The sequence below is a fragment of the Parasteatoda tepidariorum genome, chromosome 4 (assembly GCF_043381705.1).
Source record: "Parasteatoda tepidariorum isolate YZ-2023 chromosome 4, CAS_Ptep_4.0, whole genome shotgun sequence".
NCBI classification, from domain to species: domain Eukaryota; kingdom Metazoa; phylum Arthropoda; class Arachnida; order Araneae; family Theridiidae; genus Parasteatoda; species Parasteatoda tepidariorum.
The window spans coordinates 69,874,322-69,895,294 of NC_092207.1; the positions used below are offsets into that span (position 1 = coordinate 69,874,322).

Below are 20,973 nucleotides of genomic sequence, written 5' to 3' on the forward strand. Positions count from 1 at the left end.
GCGTTCGGAGAGAGGGCGTCCACAGTTTCCGCATCTAGATGGTTGTTAACAGAATTTGTTGGGTGCATAAAACCTCAACAATTATTGAATATAGTAATACTGTCCTGAACAGTTTTTATTTGATACTATTGGTTGTGCGGAGTTGGCGTTAAATGAATGGAACAAATGGACTGTATAAAGCATTTATTTTTGTGTATTGTTTTTTAGAAGTAGCCTTTAAGCATAGACTGAATGAAATGGTTAAGGTTGCCATGTTGGAAAAATTACAGAGTGTCCAAGGAAGATTCTGCGTCGCCAAGAGCGTAATTTACAAATACGGTGTTGAAATATGTATAAAGTTAAATCTTAAATCACTATTTTAAAATGCAAGAGTAAAGAAGAACTATTATATTTCAGAAGAATAATTGGCATATTGAATACAAACAACATAATAATTAAACAGTTATAAATGAACAATTCACTTAAACTCAAAATTATCTACGATAATCAAAATTCAAATTTTAGAAATAGGTCTAAAATTTCCTTTCGCCGTGCGTATGTATCTGCTACTCTGATATTACCGTTTGGGATTGAAATTATTTTAATAATTCGTCCTAAAGGCCACTGGTAATCTGGAAGTTGAATATCCTGCACTAGAGCTAGCATACCAGGGCTTAATTTTTGTAATTTTTTTTAGCGCTGCTGTAAGTAGCTTAAATAACTGTTTTGCCAATGTCTTTAAATAGTTGGCAATAATTTTTGAGTCCTTTACCATCTATTAAGGAGCTTGTCGATGAAGTTAGGTTCTGGAATAGAATTTATAGGTTTTTCTACCAGGAAATTGCCCGGAGTTATAACTAATCTTTTTTTTTTTTTATTGGTTTTTATTGAAATTACATACATTTGCTGACTTGTCTGCTCAATATAGGCTTATAAGTCATTGTCAAGTAGAAAATACAGATAGAACAATTCAGAGAAAGACATCACGAAGAATACATCCAAGGTTACGGCGGGATTCGAACCCGCTACCTCCACGCTTATCATCTGTATCAGACGGTAGGGGTGAAAGTGGTCTCGAATTGAGGATGCCATCAATCTGTAATAAGTATTACATTTTATTTATTTGAATATATGTAAGTTGTATGGGAATAGCGAATTGCGCTTATAGTTTTCTAAAACCTGGTGGACAGCACAGCTAACATCTTATCCCCCATTGACAATATCCCTCCTACTTCAATTATGCATCAAAACCTTTTCTAATAAAACCGTGATTTCGCCAATAATGTTCGCCCGAAGCAAGTCTGCAGCGGGGCTGTGTTCAATCTCCGTTTGTGTTTAGTGTTCCTCCATTTTGGTCAATTAGGCAATTTTCATTTAAATGAATACTTGTAAATCTTTTTACTTCTGTAATTTTAAAATACGAACTATATTGAAACAATAGAGAAAAAAAAACGTTTTGTTTAAGATGACAAGGGGCTTCAAAGTTTAAAAATTCAGTCTAAATTTTAATTAGACTGATGTGATTTTTTTCTATAATATTGGTTAAAAAAATATTAGATACCCTCTTGTCATTCTAAGTTGATTAAAAAGAAAATGTTCTGGGTGCAATACCAAATTTTAATAATTAAATTGGAAAAGCCTTATTTTAAAGTGGTTAAATTATAGTGGGTTTTAAACCAATCTATATTAACCAAACTTCTGCATATTATTAAAAAAAAATATGTACATAAAATGTTTGAATTTTTACCGTTCATCAACTGAAAAGTTAATAACTACAATGCTGACCAGTAGCCCACGGTTTGCTAAAGAATNACGATATCGTTTTTGTGAATTGTGCTACTTGGGTACAACACTGATCAGAAGCCGCAGTTGGCAAAAATCATGATTTTTTTAAACTTAAATCAGATTTTTTTAAATTTATCATCCAAAGCATCTGATAAAAGATTTTAATAATACTTAATATTGTTTAAAAATTATGTAACAAAAATAGCTATAAAATGGATAAAAATTATTATATTATTACATACTAATCACTGGGTTAAAAAAAGATCAGTTATATTTTTCAAGTTCAACTTGCTGATGATTGTTAAAAATTGCCAAACAATTAGTCAAACAGATACTTAATGAAGAATAAATTAATTTAGATAAGTAAACATTGCTTTAAATTTTTTTTATATATATTACTCTGGATTGAGCAGGTCTTGATACACGCTAACTACATATTAAATAAGATATAAAAGCACTGCATTTCAATTAGCAAAAAACTAAATGATAAGTATTTTAAATGTATTTGATGAAAAATTACAATTTAAAGGTTGCATATCAATCTTATTCATGTTGACCCTATTTTAAAATATAATAATTTACCCTTTCAATAAATCTTAGTAAAAAATCTTTATTATCGATAATATCAGACTTAAAAAAATAGCTCCCAAAATAGTACATTTATTAATTCTATTGCATAAAATATTTTATGTTTAAAAAAACTATTGATTGAAAAAAATGTAATTTAATCAATTTGTTTAAATTATTGATCTTTTTTTTTTAAAAAAAATCACTATTGATTTAATGCAATACATTTTTAATGATATAATGTAAGGGGTAATATAGCAGTTTCAATGCATGTGTTTCTTATTAATGCGGAATAAAAAGTCGCTCCCTTAAAAAAAATCATTCATTATCAATAAAATAACACCTTTAAGAATTATTATTAATTATATTATATGAAAATATATTAAACTTAAACTAAGATCGTTCATATTGAATTCCATCAAAATTACACTGCAAACATGTTTTCCCCTGTCATTTTCAGTACCTGAAAACGAAATGTTTAAAAAAAAATTAATGCACTCTCTAATACGCAGTGGGGGTGTCCCGAACCTATCACCTCATTCAGATTGTAAATGCTACAATCAGAAATGCGTTAAGAGTATGGCAGCCCAACCCTCTTCTCTGCCCCAATTCACATCTCCGAGTAGTTGAAACAATCTACAACTCTAGCCTCCGAACAGTAACGGGCCTCCCACGCTGAACCCCAATTCATATCCTTCACAAAGAAGCTGACTCCACCTCAATATCGCACAGACATTTTTTAGTAGCAAAAAAATTCTACCTCCGCCACTGTTCCCTTGGATCTCACTCTCCAATGAAGCACCTTTTGCATAAATTCCATTTTACTAGACATAAAAAGAAATCTCACCTTTTTCTCAAGTTTCAGGACATCTTCAACCAAAAATGCATGAGTGAATACAACATCTTCCCCTTCTACATTGCGGTTTCTCTCACAGATTTTCCGAACCTCTGTCTTTATGTACATGAACTTTCATATCAAACTGCGAAAAATCCCCACGAAATCCTCCCTCTCTATCAGGAAACCCTTCACACCATTTGGAAAGATTTTACCATTCTCGCGACCAATGCCTCGAAATCCAATAATAACACAGAAATTGCGGCTATTAGTTCAAGGAACAACCTGCGTGATATCTCTCAAATCCATTCTATTAACTCAGTTTTTACTGGAGAAGTTTTAGCGATTTGGTTAGCAATCACAAAATTCACCACCGAGTATCTTGATTACGTTATTTTATCGGACAGTAAATCCGCAATCACGGCCCTCATCTCGGCTACCCATAAATCCTCCTCTTACAAAAAAGATCATTTCAGCAAGTGCAACAGTGAAATCTCTTACGATCGTCTGGTTTCCAGCACACGTTGACACCCCCCCCCAATGAAACTGCGGATAAACTGGACAAACACGCCACCAATGCCCCTCGAGCCATCCCCTTTATCTTACCTGAAGACTTGTATATTCAGCAGTTTTAGACTCAAACCGCGAACTCAATAACCTCCGGACTAACTCAAAATACCACAAGCGTTTCCCCTTTGATCACCCTGTTAATAAAACTTCCCTCAATTAACTCCCAAACCGAAAATACGATATCTTAATCTCGCGTCTCCGAAGCAACACAATCCAACTTAACGCAATATGTGCAGAAATAGGGCTCGTAGACTCCCCTTTGTGCGACCACTGTCAACATCCAGAATCTGCTATCCACCTCCTCTTTGAATGCAAAAAGTTTGAACATCAGAGACAAACACTGCGCGCCTCAATCGGAGTTTTCCCACTCTCCCGTCACCGTCCTCTTAGTTATGACCAATATGATAATCTTCTTAAAAACTTAGTGGATTTTTTAATTTCAACTAAGCGTTTCTAAACTCCAGTTTTCAAATCCCTTATTAAATGCAGTTACAAATTTTTAAGTTTTTGGTTTAAGCCTCTCTGAGAGCCTGGGAAAAAGAGTTTTTCATTTATTAAGAATTTTGTTTTGATGAACGTGTTTCTCCAAAAGTGTTGGAACCACCAAATGTTAGATTTTAATTTTATCAAATCAACCTCTCCAAAAATGTTTTGAAAAAATATTTAATTTTGATCTCCACAGTAAATTTGCTTCGCTTCTTCAAGAACAGCGTACACTCTCACCATCTCTTGGCCACCATCATCACCACCAACAACGCAACTCACAAAGATACACCTTACAGCAAGGGGGAAAAAGCGAGTAGCAGAGATCCTCCCCACATCATCACCAACAGTCTTCCCCACATCATCACCAACAGTCCCCCCCACATCATCAACAGTCAACCCAATCCTCATGCTCTTAAAGAGACTCGGCGATTTTTCACTGAAAACTGGAATTTTCCATCCCTATCACTGTGGATTCCTACCATTCAAAGGTGTAGACTCGGTTCTCACCATTCTTCACCATGAAGTGCTCCAGGCTCGGTTCGAAAAAAAGTATGTAATTTGCTGCTCCCTAGACATTCACGCTGCGTATGACAGTATAAACCAGGAATATTTAATCCTCAAACTCTTAAAGTCCGGAATTACTGGTCGAGCCTCCAAATTCATCCACAACTTTGCCAACCAAAGAAAAATAGCTGTGCGATGGAGGAAAGCGCTTTCAGCCAACTTTCCTATGAACAGAGGCGTTCCGCAAGGATCTGTGCTCTCCCCATTCCTCTTCATGATTTACATGTCAGACCTGCATCCCGTCCTCCCAGGTGACATATCTTGCCTCATTTTTGGAGATGACATCTACCTTATAGCAACCGCTTAAACCACCCACGAAGTAAGACATAAGATGCAATTTTCACTCCACCTTATTCAGGAATGGTGCAAGGACTGGAGTCTCGAAATCGTTCCGGAAAAAAGCGCCGTCATCAATTTTTCTAGAAGACGTTCAGGTGATAACTTCAGTCTCAACATCTTTAATAAACCCATTCCGTGGACTCAAAATCTCCGAATTCTCGGGCTTCTCTTCTCCAGTAACCTGAGCTTCTACCACCACTTCAGAATATTAAAACAAAAAATTTTAAAGAAACTCTCCGCTCTTCACTGTATTGCCACCACCCGCTAGGGAGCCCAGTCAGAACATCTTCTTCAAATCGCAAACTCATGCATCAGAAGTGTTTTAGACTTCGGTAGCCACATATTTACCTCCTCAAGTGTAACAGGTTTACGAACCCTAGAAATCCTGTACAACGCGGCGCTTAGGGTAGCAACAGGACTACCTCGATGGACACCCGTTCCACTACTTCTCAAAGAAGCGGGAGTGAGTAAATTAGCTTCACGTCACAAATGGATAGCAGCTAAATTCTTCTTCCGCTACACCTCCCTACAGTCATATTCTCCAGTCTTCCATCACCTTAATCTCCCACTATCCAACCTTCCACAAGGTAAATTGGCCCCGCTAATACCATACATGCGTAAATGGATGATTAGCAAGAACCTCTCCCAAAATAACATCATCAAATACCATACCCCTACTCCAAGTCCTCCAAATGTCGTCATTCATTTAGACAACTTTGCATTCCAAACCAAGAATCTAGCCCCACCTCAGATAAGAGCCTTATTTGAAGAGTTACGCTATCGAAACCTTACCAACAGCATTGTTCTGGCAACAGACGGATCAAAACAATCGGACAAGACCAGCGTGGATATATATTCCTCTAAAGGTTATACGGTCTCTGGCCGAATTCCGTCACAAACATCAGTCTTTACCGCAGAAGGATTGGTGATCTTCCTCGCCCTTAAACATTGCGTTACCAGCCACGAACATTATACCTTGCTAACAGACAGCCACTCAATACTTCAGTCCCTCTCCAAAGGCACTAGAAAATCTCCAAGAATCTCACTACTTCTCCTAGAACAAATAACAAAATCTAGCCAAATTGTGAAGTCACTCTCATTTATCTGAATCCCATCCCATACTGGTATTATAGAAAACGAACATGCTGTCCAACTCACTAAACAGGCACTAAATCAAGATTTTATTTCGCACCTTTTATCCCCCCAAGATCTTAGTCAAGTGTTTTTGAAAGAAGAGCTCAACAAAGAACACAGAGAATGGAAAGAGTGCAAATACTTCCAATTCTTTCCGACGAACCTCGAGATTACCGCCCACTTATCAAGTCCCGAAAATTAGATGTGTTAATAGCCAGACTCCGGACGAAAATGCTTCCAACTAACGTGATTCTACATAAGTGCAAGTTAGTAGAAAGTCCTAAGTGCCCCAACTGCGGACATATAGACTCGAACGAACACTATCTCCTGAAGTGCTCCTTTTATCAAAATGCTCGTAAAGACCTCTATCAATCCTTATCCCTGCAGAGCCCAGTTTTCACTGATCTAGTTAACTTGTTTCTCAACTCCCGGACCAAAATCCAATCCCTCTTAAAATTCTTCCAAGCAACTAACAGATTCTAGCAGTTCGCTCCAACCTTGTGCTATCTACCCAGCTCCAACCTTAAACCTTACCTATTGAAATTAAGCTGCTAAATTAAGTCTTACCTATTGAAACGCAGAGCTATAAGCGATAAGCAGAGAGCTCGCCGCACTTTACTACACTCAATACCCAATCCTCTTCTTCACTAAACTCAAGAACCGAAGAGTCCTTCTCTTTTCTAGGAGGTGAATTTTTATCTCCAGTGTAATAAATAGGATGTCTGGTAAGAAAAAATTTTTTTTAGTTCAAATTATTATTCCTAATTTCCTCGCCCTTCAAGAATGTAGTATTGAAGCTTAACAAGACAAACTTCCGAGATTTTTCTAAATTGAAAAATTAACTGTTTAAATATTATCAAACATTTTATTATATCAGATGACTAAAGGAATTAAAAACATTTTTTGATTAGCTTTGAATAATGTTGCATAATTATATAGATATGAAGACACACCTTTTTTAAGAAACCTAATTCGTATTTTTTCTCCACCTCCCGAATATAATCTTAAACGATAGTTATTTCAAGAGTTTCATAACTGTATTAAATTTGGAATACGCGATTGGTTTACATATTTTATTTATTTCAAATTGATGAATTTGTCCGGTTTCTTGATTTGACTAGCAACTCTGATTATTCTTTTCCCACCCCCCCTTAAGCAATATAAAAATTAAAATTGTCAATATTCGATCACTTGTTAATAATCTAGTATATCTGAAACTTTAAAATTTCTCGATTCTGTTCCTTTCTGGGGATCTTTTGTTACCCTAGTCACTTTAAAATTTATGATCTAGATTTTCAAAATTTGTAAAAGGTGGCGAGGCCCTATATAATTTTTCTTTAGTTGTTTCTTTCTTTACATTATGCAATTATCTTCGAAAAACCTTTTTCAGTTTTTTGGTTTCTAATATTTTGATTTATATTGTTCTGAATAAATTTTATTAGTAATATTACCTTCAAAATTAATGAAATATCACATTTCTTACTCTAAAGTTTTAAAACAAAATGAAAATTTACAAGAGTTTTGTAAATTGGGTAAAAATCAGAATTCTGGAATCATTACCAAATGGCAGTTTCCAAATTAGTACTATCTCAGGAAAATAGGTTTTTTCTTATCAATGTAGATTTCATGACCTCAAGTTTTTCCAGTGATTTTTTACATCGGTATTAGTATTGAAAACTGTAATATATTTTTGTAAACCTAAAAAAAGTAATGCCATTTTTAATTTTGTCAGTGTAGGCGATTCTGTTTTTATGCAATTTACCTCTAAAACTCAATCTAACCTAACTAATGTCAATAAATAATTCTTTTAGAATTTTCCTTGGCTACTTCTGAAGGAAAATATAAATTAAATCGAAGATAAGCTTATTTTTTACAGGTTTGTTTTTTAATGTAAATGCCGTGATGTCATTTATTTCCAAAAAATCTTCATAGTAAAAAATGTTTTAAATTTTCGTTAGAATTGGTTTAAATTTGTAAACGTTATCGTGTATTAGAGTATGAAAATCTTTGTTTGAAAAAAAAAAAGTCTACAACTAATGAGTGTTAATCTTAATTTATTTATTTTTTTTTTCGAATTTTCTTTTGTAAGTTTACAGTAAGGTTATCGAAATACATTTTTAAATTTTCTCTTAAATTATTGACTCTCTTATTTTATTTTTACTTCGGATGCTAACCTCGAATCTAGGAGTCTGTTTAAAAATGACTAGAGTCCTTCACAAATTATTTTTTCCTTAAAACTTATCCTTTACAAAATATTTGATCTCTACGATTTGATATTACTTGTGGAAATCCTGCTACAAGTATTCTTCAAATTTCTTTTGCCGAAAGGAAGTTTTAACTAACTTACACTTGAATTAAAAGCTTCGAATTTACACAATAAGAGACTAGTGTTACTGGTTTCATAATGAATCCAACTGAAAAGTAATATTGACAGAAACAGAAATATTTATTAACATTTAAAAACAATACTAAGGATTTGTAAACAAAATGAATGGCCCTCAGCGGCTGAAATACAAAATATTAAGATATCTATCTTAACAGAGAAAAACCACTCTTCATTTACTCATTTACATTTAGTTGGGTCGTACTTATTTTAATTGGATCGTAATAAACTCAAACTTAGCAGTGATCCCTTCACGATAAACTATTAAGAATTGCTCGGAATCTGAAACTAACTAATATTTCAAATATTTCTACAAAACATCAAACTTTTCTGAAATCCCAAATTTTTCTACTTATTTCCATATAAATTGAAAGAATTAAAATCGGTGAATAATTCTCTAACTTTATAATAAAAAAAAAAAAAATAGTGTGTGAAGTCCCTCCGCGCGGAAGAAGTTAAACTTCGCAACCTGCGACTTTAATTGTAGAAGAATCAGCAGTCGTAGAAGGATCACTAGTTCTATTCAACGACTCTTTTTCCTGCTCCGCTCACTTCCGTGCTCTGTAATCACCGTAATATTGCGCAGTTTTCCCTCGTGGACCTCTTGAACCAGTGCTTGTGGTTGCCTCATCGTCTTGCCCAGGAAAATGTATTTGTATTAATAATGTATGTGAATGCGTCATAATGTAATTTCAGAATAAAAAACCTAACAATCATGTGATATTCACAAGAGACGTACATTGACATAACCTTAAATCCGTCGCATTGTTCGTGGGATTGTTTTCACTCATTTTTTGCAATTGTTATCCACTAAGTTTGAAAATAAAAAATACTACCCTATTAAATTATATGTGTATCAAAACAAACTAAAAAAATATTTATGGAAAAACAATACTTTTATGACTTTTATTATTTTTATGCTAGTGAGAACCAAAACAATATGGAAATGAATGATGGAAAACTGGATCCTACCACGTGATTTCTCGGCCAATAAAAATGTAGCGTTAAACATTTAACGCAACCTTGTTGGAAGTCGCATAAGAAGTATAACTTCAAAAATAAATATCATTCGCAAAACTGAGGCTATTTTCCGATTGACCACTTGCGTTGTTTAACAAGGTGAATTTTCGACTTAAATGGGCAAAACGTAACATTTTTCATGAATAGCTGTTAAAAACTCTCAAGTTGTTTTGTAATTTCATAAAAAAGCATTGTTTAATTTAATGACAAAGACTTAGTAAAACACTGTAATGAAGGTTTATTATAAGAAATACTTATTCCTCGTGCATGAAATGAAAGCTTAATTCTTTTTGTTTTGGATTTGAGACATTCAATTACGAAAATAAACGTTTTGTAAAACTAATTTTTGAATACGAAGAAGATAATGTAATATGTTTGCTTGAATATGAAGTACTGTTTTGTAGATGAAAAAAAGTTTTTCAAACAATTGTAATTCTTGCCCTTTAAAGCCAAATTTTTATGGAACTTATTTTTCATACTTTTTTTTCACTATTTTGTATTTATTTTGGTTATTAAGTGAAAAGATTATATTTAGCCATTTAATAATAGAGTATGAAACACCAGTCTTTTTTTTCTGAGTTAAAGGTAAAATCTTCCAAGCACGATTCACTTCCAAACAGAAACTTTTCAAATTTGCGCTTATTTAGATCTTAGAGAAACAATTATTCATCATTGAAATTTCTTTAATCTAAAAAATCAGTTCTTAATAAATGTTTGAATTTTTTTTTCCATTCTTATTCAAACTACTTTATTTTTATTTCATTTTTTAGTACAAATGTAATCCCGGTAATCTAATAGAATTTTTTTAGTATGTAACTATTAGACTGTCTTTTTCAATAAATAAAAATACCGAAAAATACCAAAAACAGATATAATCCTAAAGATGAGGATAATATGTACACAGATAAATTATTAAAATGTAATATATTTTTCAAATTAATCTATATTTTTCTCTATGTTGAACCCAGCTATTTTCATATCCTCCATCTTTTTTATAATCATTATGTATTTTTGCTTGTAAATAAAGCTTCCCATTTTATGTTTTTTTTTTCTGACAACTGTGTCCCATTTGAGTAGAAAGATAAAAATTATGAATTAAATGGCCTCACTAACTGCGCTTTTCAAAAGTAAAATTTCGCCCGGAATCTGTTTTTCTTGTCCGTAAAAAGACTTTGAAATCTTTTAAAATAATCTCTTCATAAATCAATAAATTTGGCGTCACGTCTTCACAAATTATGTTGTACTGCGTAAAGTATAAATGAAAATATATATAATTCTATTTGATAGATATTGAATCTGAGTTCTAAATTAACAAGAGCATATTTTTAAAATCTTGTTTAGATAACGTTAAAAATAATTTTTATTAACTCCGTATCTTGTTTTTTTTCTCATTTCGGCCCTTATAGGTAGGATGCTCTTATTTTTTTTTCTTTCCCGCAAAATCCTAAAAATGAGGATTCATTGTACACAGATAAATTATTAATATATATTTTTCAAATTAATTCTTATTTTTCTCTGTTGAACCCAGCTGTTTTCATATTCTCCATCTTCTTTATCCTACATTTCAAACTCCACTGTGTGGAGGACTAATAGATTTGTTCTTTAAGCTTAAGCTTTATATTAATTTGATTAGGGACTTATATACTCAGTCACTAGTTATTGTATCACTGATCACAGTTGGTTCTCTGAGCCATTTTCTTAGTGTTTCTAAGTAAATGATGTTCCTAAATGTATTTTAGAATGATTACTGCAGAAAACTTTTAAAATGTTGTGGAAACGCTAGTTCGTTATTTCACTATAGTTATTTTTACTTCACTTTTATTGTTACTTTTTTATTTCAATAAACAGTATGGTCATTTGCATGATCTTTCGTAACAGTATGGTACATGAAATATTTTCCTTCTAATCTTAGATTAATAGCAATGGCCAAACAAAATAAAGGATAAAAAATTTTATTTTCCTAATAATAACATGTATAAAGATATGAAAGTTTTTATTGAGTTCAGTTATTTTCAAAGGTTTAAGATCAAATTTTCTGGAAATTTCATTTATGCCAACCATGACCTCATATGCAAAGTTTCATTTATTATCAGATGCTGGTTTTTTTTCCAAATTAACAAAAAAGGACTAACTAAATGCAAAAGATATAAATTAATATCTGAATAAGGAAGAAAATATTTTTCATAATGTGATTTAGGATTTCACCTATATTTGTGTAAATTGCAGTAAAGGTAGAATTGAAAGCATCAAAGCCAACATCAGGTAAAACTCTGAAAAGAAGAATAAAATTATTGTTTAAAATCCCAACAAACTACTAGTTATGATTTAAATCAATATTTCACTGCAATTTATCTCGAAAATGATATATGTAAAAGTTTTTCTTCGCATTAATGATATGCTGTTCTTATGTGTATTTTTAAAATCCAGTTTTGGCAATATTTCAAAATGTATACAGGTGGGTTCAGTTCGGCGATTACAAACTTAAGCGTAAGACACATCATAGGAAACAAAATCTCATCTCGTGACCGGGTACGCCGGTAGGAGCGCTTCCTCATTGTGAGTTGACTGTTCATGCCCATTTGAAGTGGTACTCTTATCTGAATTGTCTTAGTTTCATGCTTAATAATTATAGTCAAAATGAGCCCAAAATAGATGTTTTTAAGTTATTTGCTCATTTTGCGAACAAATTGGTGAGCTTTGCAAGTTAGTTTCCAAATTAATAACTATGAAGATGAACCTATTTGAGTACAGATTTTGATAATTATTACTAAACAAAGCTTAAGTTAGTTTAAAAAAGCAATGTTTTGAATGCGCACGAACAGCTTGTCTGTAATGGGTAAGTGCCCCTAGTTGCGTAGGATGACATTAGTATACCCATGATCTTCACTCTTTTTAGCCATCCAATCTCGCTTTTACATCGGAATGGGCGAAAGAACAGGGAAAGACACAGTAAAGTAACAAGTCCGTATCTTCCTTAGAATTACATAGGGTCAAAGGAATTCTGAACCATCTTTACTGTGTGTCTTTGACATATATTCCCTTTTTTCATTACTTTTTATTGCTTTTTTGCTGCAATTGCAATAAGCCTTTTTTTTTACCTGATAAAAATTTAATTAGTAGTATTTGTTTGCTTACTATTTGCGCATTAAAAAAGCTTGGGAAAGATAGAACTTAAAATATATATTTGAATTCATTATGCGCAATTTATTTGTATTAATTTTAGACGCTTATGTTTCTTCTATTTTTTTTGTTTATTTGGTATATTAATAGAAATATAAGGGAATACTAGCAGTTTTTAAAGAGTGTCTGGAATATGTATGAGGAGTTAAGAGTTCAATTTTGGGGGTCTATAATTTTTGTGGCAGAATTAGATTCTTAAAAAAAATTTTAAACTTAAAGCTTATTTTAATTTGAAACTACATATATATGAACTATAGGTCGAAAATTTCCTGCTTTTTTCACTCTTATTTGATTGTTACAGTATTAGGAAGAATAAGTTATTGCGATAACGACCGGAACAGGTTTGTTCCTCAAGCTGCATCCGTTCAGAAAATTATTACGGCTCCTTCGAATTTAGAAAAAAATTTCAACTTAGATAAAGTCCACCTAATGCCTCGGCGCCAAAAATTCATTGATTTCGGACTTAATTAAAATGTTTCCCAGGAATTATTAAACTTTTAGGAGCTACACTAATATTTATGTTGTTAGAATTCCGACGAATTTGTATTCAGATAAAATTTATAATGAAATTATATAATAAAATTTAAATTATTTATAATTCTTATTTTGAAACATCGATACACTAAACAACTTTAGTGTTTCTCAACATCAAAAATAATGGCGACTACTTAACAACCAANGCCTTCCAATTTCTTTTACATCAGAATGGATGAGAGAACAGGGAAAGACACAGTAAAGTAACAAGTCCGTATCTTCCTTAGAATTACATAGGATCAAAGGAAGGCTGAACCATCTTTACTGTGTGTCTTTGACATATATTCCCTTTTTTCATTACTTTTTATTGCTTTTTTGCTGCAATTGCAATAAGGCTTTTTTTTTACCTGATAAAAATTTAATTAGTAGTATTTGTTTGCTTACTATTTGCGCATTAAAAAAACTTGGGAAAGATAGGACTTAAAATATATATTCGAATTCATTATGCGCAATTTATTTGTATTAATTTTAGACGTTTATGTTTCTTCTATTTTTTTTGTTTATTTGGTATATTAATAGAAATATAAGGGAATACTAGCAGTTTTTAAAGAGTGTCTGGAATATGTATAAGGAGTTACGAGTTCAATTTTGGAGGTCTATAGTTTTTGTGGCAGAATTAGATTCTTAAAAAAAAAAAAATTTAAGCTGAAAACTTATTTTACTTTGAAACTACATATATATGAACTATAGGTCGAAAATTTCCTACTTTTTTCACTCTTATTTGATTGTTACAGTATTAGGAAGAATAATTTGTTGCGATAACGACCGGAACAGGTCTGTTCCTCAAGCTGCATCCGTTCAGAAAATTATTACGGCTCCTTCGAATTTAGAAAAAAATTTCAACTTAGATAAAGTCCACCTAATGCCTCGGCGCCAAAAATTCATTGATTTCGGACTTAATTAAAATGTTTCCCAGGAATTATTAAACTTTTAGGAGCTACATTAATATTTATGTTGATAGAATTCCGACGAATTTGTATTCAGATAAAATTTATAATGAAATTATATAATAAAATTTAAATTATTTATAATTCTTATTTTGAAACATCGATACACTAAACAACTTTAGTGTTTCTCAACATCAAAAATAATGGCGACTACTTAACAACCAAGAGGCGTAGTGAAACGTCATATGTAACTTTTGGATTTAGATGTTGCTCTATACCAAGAATCAAGGATGTTCAGTTATACAAGGATGTGCGTTTAAGTTTTATTTTACAGTGCTTTTTAATTGTTTTGTTTCCTCGGCAGATTCGAACGTAGAACCTTCCTCTAGTCCCGACTTCTTCGACGCTCCGACTGGCGAAGAAGCTGAAATGAAAGGTATTAATTATTTACTTAAGTTAACATTCAAACACTGAAGAAGGTTCTTTCTTATAGAACTGAAACTATAGTATGACAATTTATGTACTTTCATTTGTGCTTTATATACTTTGTTGCTTTATATACAAGTTGGTTTTTGCTTAAATATACATTTGTTATAAGCAAACATATACTACCATTTCCTTTATATATGTATTTTTCATTTGTAGAACACTTTATGTCAACGCATTAATGGATTTTAGTCGTGATTTCAGTAAACCTAAACTAGCCTTAATTTTCGCAAAAAAATAGTTTTTATTTTTACGTTTGTCATGTAAATTCCAAGCTCTCTATAGCATATGTGTCATTTGTTTGAAATACCTAAACTTATGCTTACTATTAAGCAATGGTTAAATTGCTTAAACCATTGCTTAATAGTAAGCATAACGCCTAACGTAAGCATAACGCTTACTATTTTAATATTTTGAGGAAATTAAAAATCGTGACAAAACATTTTAACAAGAAAATAACTTTTTTAAAAGAGGATTATGCTTAAAAATAAGATCTTTTGATGGTCTTGTTTAAAACCTAAATTTATATACTCGAGTAATAGAATAGTGAGGAGGCAGAATACACTTAACAAATCGTTGTTAAATATTTTTGAATAATTTTTAAAAAGCTTCTTGAAAACTTATTAAATATTTTTAATTGTGCTAGCAGCTAATTTAGTGTAGGTCTAGTGTGATGTTATTAATAAAATTGCATCAGCTAACTGCCGACCGGCCTGTGTAGGGGGCAGGAAACTGTCCTTGCATCAGAAAGGTTCTGGTTTCGAATCCCGGGAAAGGCATGGATGTTTCTTTCTCTCTGTATGTTTTATGTCCTTTCTCTTTTGTGTGTGTGTGAATGTCACCCCCCCCCCTACAAACCGGTTTGTGGTTGAACTTCAAATGAATTTACCTCTATTCCAAATTTCAACTGAAATGTTGCGCAAGATGCAATGCAAATTACAATAGTTTCCCTAATAGATCAAGCAAAATTAATTATTATTTTATCACGAACAGGAATTTTGACCTTTTTGTTTCGAAAGACTGAACTTTATTGCGATCATTTGTATGCAGGCTGTTCATTAGCTAAATTTAATCTGTTCGAACAACTCAACTTAAATGATCCAGGGCTTTCTTTAATCTAACAGGAAAAAATAATAATCTTTTACGCTGCATAATATTTAATTTCGATGTGAGAAAACGTGAAACCGTTGTTTACCAACGAAAGAATTACAAAATCACATTTAGTAATTTGTTTTAATTGATATTTTAATATTACGAATTTTTTTACTGTATGTTTGAGATCCTTTTATGGAAAAAGGATGTCATTTGCTTTGCGCATTCAATGTGATGGGCAAACATTAACAATGGATGTTAAACAATATTAGAAGCATTGGAATGGCCAAAGCTGAGCTAGATTCATAAGCAACTCCTAAGTTAACAATGGTTCAAGCGGTCAACTACGTCTAGGTAATATTTTTTTTTTTTGATACACTTGGGCAAAGCCAGTTAATGAAATGATTATATTTGTGTCAAAACAGGATTGTTGAGAATTATCGTCTGTTTAATCGTTATCTTTGATCTACTTCGATAAATTAAGTTGTTATGGTAACAGTTTGTTTTAGCGTTAGTTTATTCATTCTTTTTTGAGAAGAAGAAACAAAATTGCTTTGAGTTGATATTTATTTCTGAGCATTAATATATTCATAACTACGCCATTTTATATCTTTGAGAGTTTCGAGTTTTATTGTTGAAGCGAGTAATTTTTACATTTTTGTAAACAGAACTGTGAAGTAAGCAAATTTGTGTGTCAGGCTGTTTATGAAATAATTAAGAAAACTGACACTTCAAATCAGAATTAGTTAATGATGTAAATAGAATGATTTTATCATATTTAAAATCCTAAACTAAGTAAGGAGAAGCCTGTGTACAGATGGTTAAATTCAGACTTGGAATGCCTAACTGGGTTTTGATGTCTTAGAGAACGACATTGTGCCTATTGAAACTATTCAATACAATAAAATTACTTTTAAATCTAACAATATTTGTTTCACATTACCCTTAAGAAAATTTCTTCGATTTTATTATTATACTAGAGGTAAAGATGTATAAGTAATTAAGATCCGCAACTTACAAAAATATTAATTGCTTAGGTTTTAAAAAACTAAATTGAGACACTAATAATTTTTATAAGTGATCAATCGTAATTTTTATTTTGAACCAAATATTGCATTCCATAAATCCAACTTTTCCAGATATAGCCATGGCTAATGGCAAAGCGTAGCAGAGTGTTATAACCATTGCTTACATAGAAATAAGATACAAAATTGCTTTTGTGACAGCCATTTCTAATAAAGCAAGACAGCCCCTATATGTAGCATTTAGTTACTATTGTAGTTCAGCCTTGGGCAAATATAATTTTAAAAAAATTTTTTATAATTTTTGTCAGACCTAAAACTATGAGGAAATACTATTGTAATTAGTTTCTATCTTCGTCGAAAATTACCCTCTTCTTTCAAAAGTGTTTCTCACATTTTAGTTTTTAAATTTTGACAAAATCTGTTACCTTTTTCATCCACATGTAAAACTAAAATTTTTTTATTATACTATTTTAAATATCTCCTTACAGGTAGGAGACAGAAAGGAGATATTGATCTGATAGACGTTGTGAATAATCTTCGAAGCAAAATTGCTGCCTGTGGTCATACTCTTAATGTATCTCTACCGCAAATTGTCGTCGTAGGAGGCCAGAGTTCTGGCAAGAGCAGCACCCTTGAAAGCTTCGTTGGGAGGTTGGTAGATTTTTATATAGGGTTATTTAAAAATATGGACAAAGTTACAAGTTTGCATTTAATAAAAAAATGAATTCGACATAAGCAATTTACATACTAATGAAAAGAGGACTCCAAGTTCTGCTTACTTCGGGAGGTGATAGTTGCATAAACTGCCACTAAGGTGATGGCAGAATAAATCTTGTAGTTGTAGGACGTATTGGGTAATCTTTTCCGTGCAACAAAAGGCAAGGAATGGGACACATTGAATATTTATAATACAGTCAAACCCCGCTATAGTGAACATTTATGGGACAGAAATTTCAGTTCATTATAATGGGTAGTTCACCAGATCCGTACGGCAAACAATTTTAACTAATTTTTCTTAATTGCTCCCTTTTTATTAGACATTATTTAACTAAATTACCAATAGAAAGAAAGACAAAAATGATTAAAAAACAATATGTAGTGACAAAAAATGTGTAAATTTTTTTCTTATTTCTCTTCGTACTGCGTACAAAAAATTTGGGGATGGGAAACTGCGATAGAAAAAAGATGCTTGTGGCTACATGCCACTCAATGGATGGTTTTAATAGTCGGTATATGGAGTTTTGGTTGAAATTTTAAAATTACCAAAAAACGAAGAAATAAAATCATTCAAAGGTAGAAAAAAGTTCATAATATCAAATTTCCTCTCTTTTGGTTCACTATATCCACAAAAAATATGTATAACAAGGCACGGGAGTGAATATTTCGTTAACTATATCAAAGAGTTCACTATAAGCAATGCTCACTATAACGGGGTTTGACTGTATATGTTAAGAAAATTTTCAAACTTCCACGTGATTTTTCGATGCTCATTCGCAAAGTAAAATAAAATGCTACAGTCAATCCACTTCCACTTCTTCCACTTGAAACAAAGCTATAATTTTAAACTGCTATAAAGAATTATCTGAATTTTAAATTAATATTTAAAATAATACCATAAATATCTTAAATAGTGCAAGAAATATTTTTAAATAGTGCAAGAAATATTTTTAAATAGTGCAAACTTTAAAAATGGCCTATTTGGAGACTTTTTTGATGGGATGAAAATTGGCAAAATCATTGCCTTATTCTCTGTTTTTGCAAATTCTTATGAGTCCAGATTATGCGATATTGGAATAATTTTTTATACGTTGAAAATTTAGAACACAAAAGCTTCATTTTCTCAACCATTTTATGAAAACCTTTTCTCCATATTTACATTTTGCGTCATTTTCAGAATAGACATAAAAGGCATTGACTAAAGATAAGCAAAACTTGACCTAACAGTCATAAGCAACAAATGCAAACTCACAGCAGTTATGAAATAGCATACTATTCACAAAAAGCATTACTTCATGAGACGATAAAGAAAATTCGATAAACAAATTAAGCAAACGTCTTCTTTAAGAGTCATTATTTTGGAATTCTGACAAAAATCTGAAATTATAACTATTTTTTTTATTGGGGTTTATCTGAAGAAAGCAACAACACCCCTAAGTTTTGCTACATTAGTACATTCGTGCCTAGTCATGGACATGTACTAGTTACCATGGGGCATTGTTGCTTTTCAGAATTGTGTTGTTTCAAAGTTAGTGAAAAATTCGAGTCTTAGCACTTTTCTGCCCAGAAAATCTTGGTAAAACAGCATCCCAATAGTTTCTTTCCCTGAATATTAAAGTTCACAATTGGGATAAGTTCTGTGACACAACTTTCCTGAGTTATTGATGCTTTTAGTTGATATAGCTATTCAAACTTCAAAAAAATGCAAAATGTGTAATTTTTTCCTGGTTTTCAAAACTGCATCGTCGTTCAAAAGGGCTAATTATATCATCCTGTAGGTAAATGTATCTACTAATACATAGGAAAAAATCAATGGGATCTTTCCCTATTGTCAAGAGAAAAAAAAAGATCAAATTTGCATATAAATGCTATTTAAAAATCACACCCCTACGTTTTGAGACAATAAAGACTGATTTTTCCCTTAAAAATATGCTAAAATTAAGAGATTTCATAAGAACTCTATCTGTAAATAAAAGATACAACTAGGGAAGGAATTATTCATCTGCTCACACATTTAACCTCCAAGTCATCGCTTTCGTTAACAATCAGTTCTCCAAGATACTGTATGTTGTTCAATGGAATAGTCCTATGAAAAAATTGTCTCATATTACGATAAATGGTTAAAAACATTATATAATCTGAATTGCACAGCCTTTATAAACAGTGTGTAAGGATAGAAACTTTTTTCAAGCGAATGCCAATGATGCAAGTTCTGAGGCATAGCTTGATTAAATTGCTTGATTAAATTACTTGTTTAATTATTTACTGGATTAAATGATATCGTATGTAACTTCTGAAAATTTTAATATGCAAATTTCGTATGAATATTTTTCAAGGTTCCTGCAATAAGATATTTGGCTTTCCAATACCACAAAATTAATCTTTGCTTGACATATTTAACTTACGAAAAACAGCAAGACAGATCCAAAACTTTGCATGTAATTGTGAAACGGCTATACAGAAAACGATCAAAATTTTGTCCAGAAAAATCGACAAATAAAGTTCAGCATAGCATGCTAAATTTAATAAGTAAAAAGAAAAAAAAACTAAAATACATAAGAAAAGTAAATTTTTATAATTAAAGCAAAAGCAGAAGTTAATGGATCCAAAGTTATGATATCCATTTTCAGTAATACAAGTGATTTCAGTTTTAATTAAATCAGATTGCCATTTTATTTGATAATATGTGGTATCCTGAAAAAATAGCTGATATCTGAAACAGCGATGTGAAGGAAAAGTGAATTAGATTTGAGCAAAAGGTGAAAGATTTGAATACAGGATGATTACTGAAAAAAAGGGGAAAAAATCTTGAGTGAAAAAATGCTCTTGTTCCATTAAATGCTGGCTTTTTTTAGATTCTTTGAATTTTATTTTAAAACTATAGCTAAGTTATACGAAAAAATGAGGAAAAAAATTAAGCGATATAAAAAAGTTTCACACTGATAGGTAACAGAGTATATACACCGAAGAGCCATTACATTATGACCACCCTGCTAATAACATGTGGGACCACCTTTAGGCCTCAAAACTGCTAGCACCAGCCGTGGCATTGATTCCACAAGGTGCTGATAGGTAGCCGGAGGTATCTGGTACCAAGCGCTCACCAACTGGTTCTGCAATTCCCTCACATTGCGAGGGGGTAGCGTGGCAGCACAAATTTGGTTTTCCCAGTAGGATCACAAATGCTCTATTGGATTAAGATCGGGTGAATTTGGGGGCCAAGACATGACTTGAAAGTTACTGGAATGTTCCTCGACGATTCGACTCTTATGACATGGTGCATTATCCTGTTGGTAAACACCATTTCCCGCAGGAAAAACTGTTGCCATGAATGGGTGAACCTGGTCTGCAACTATGTTCAAGTAGCTTACAGACGTCAGGGATTGTTCT

General features: G+C 32.0%; 1 protein-coding gene across 5 annotated transcripts in view; it reads left to right on the forward strand.

Moving 5' to 3' along the window:
- The first annotated feature begins 6,752 nt into the window (after window positions 1-6,752).
- Window positions 6,753-20,973, forward strand: part of LOC122270758 (dynamin-1) — a 22,178-nt gene continuing 7,957 nt past the window's right edge. Inside the window, exons 1-3 of one of the 5 annotated variants that reach the window (XM_043049378.2) lie at window positions 6,757-6,984; window positions 14,628-14,699; window positions 17,355-17,517. In XM_043049378.2, coding sequence (XP_042905312.1) covers window positions 6,978-6,984; window positions 14,628-14,699; window positions 17,355-17,517 — 242 coding nt within the window. In that variant the 5' untranslated portion in view covers window positions 6,757-6,977. Of the gene's footprint in view, window positions 6,985-9,687; window positions 9,762-10,051; window positions 10,092-14,120; window positions 14,574-14,627; window positions 14,700-17,354; window positions 17,518-20,973 lie in introns of those variants that run through there. The other 4 variants (XM_043049381.2, XM_043049377.2, XM_043049387.2 and 1 more) reach the window with 4 other exon arrangements.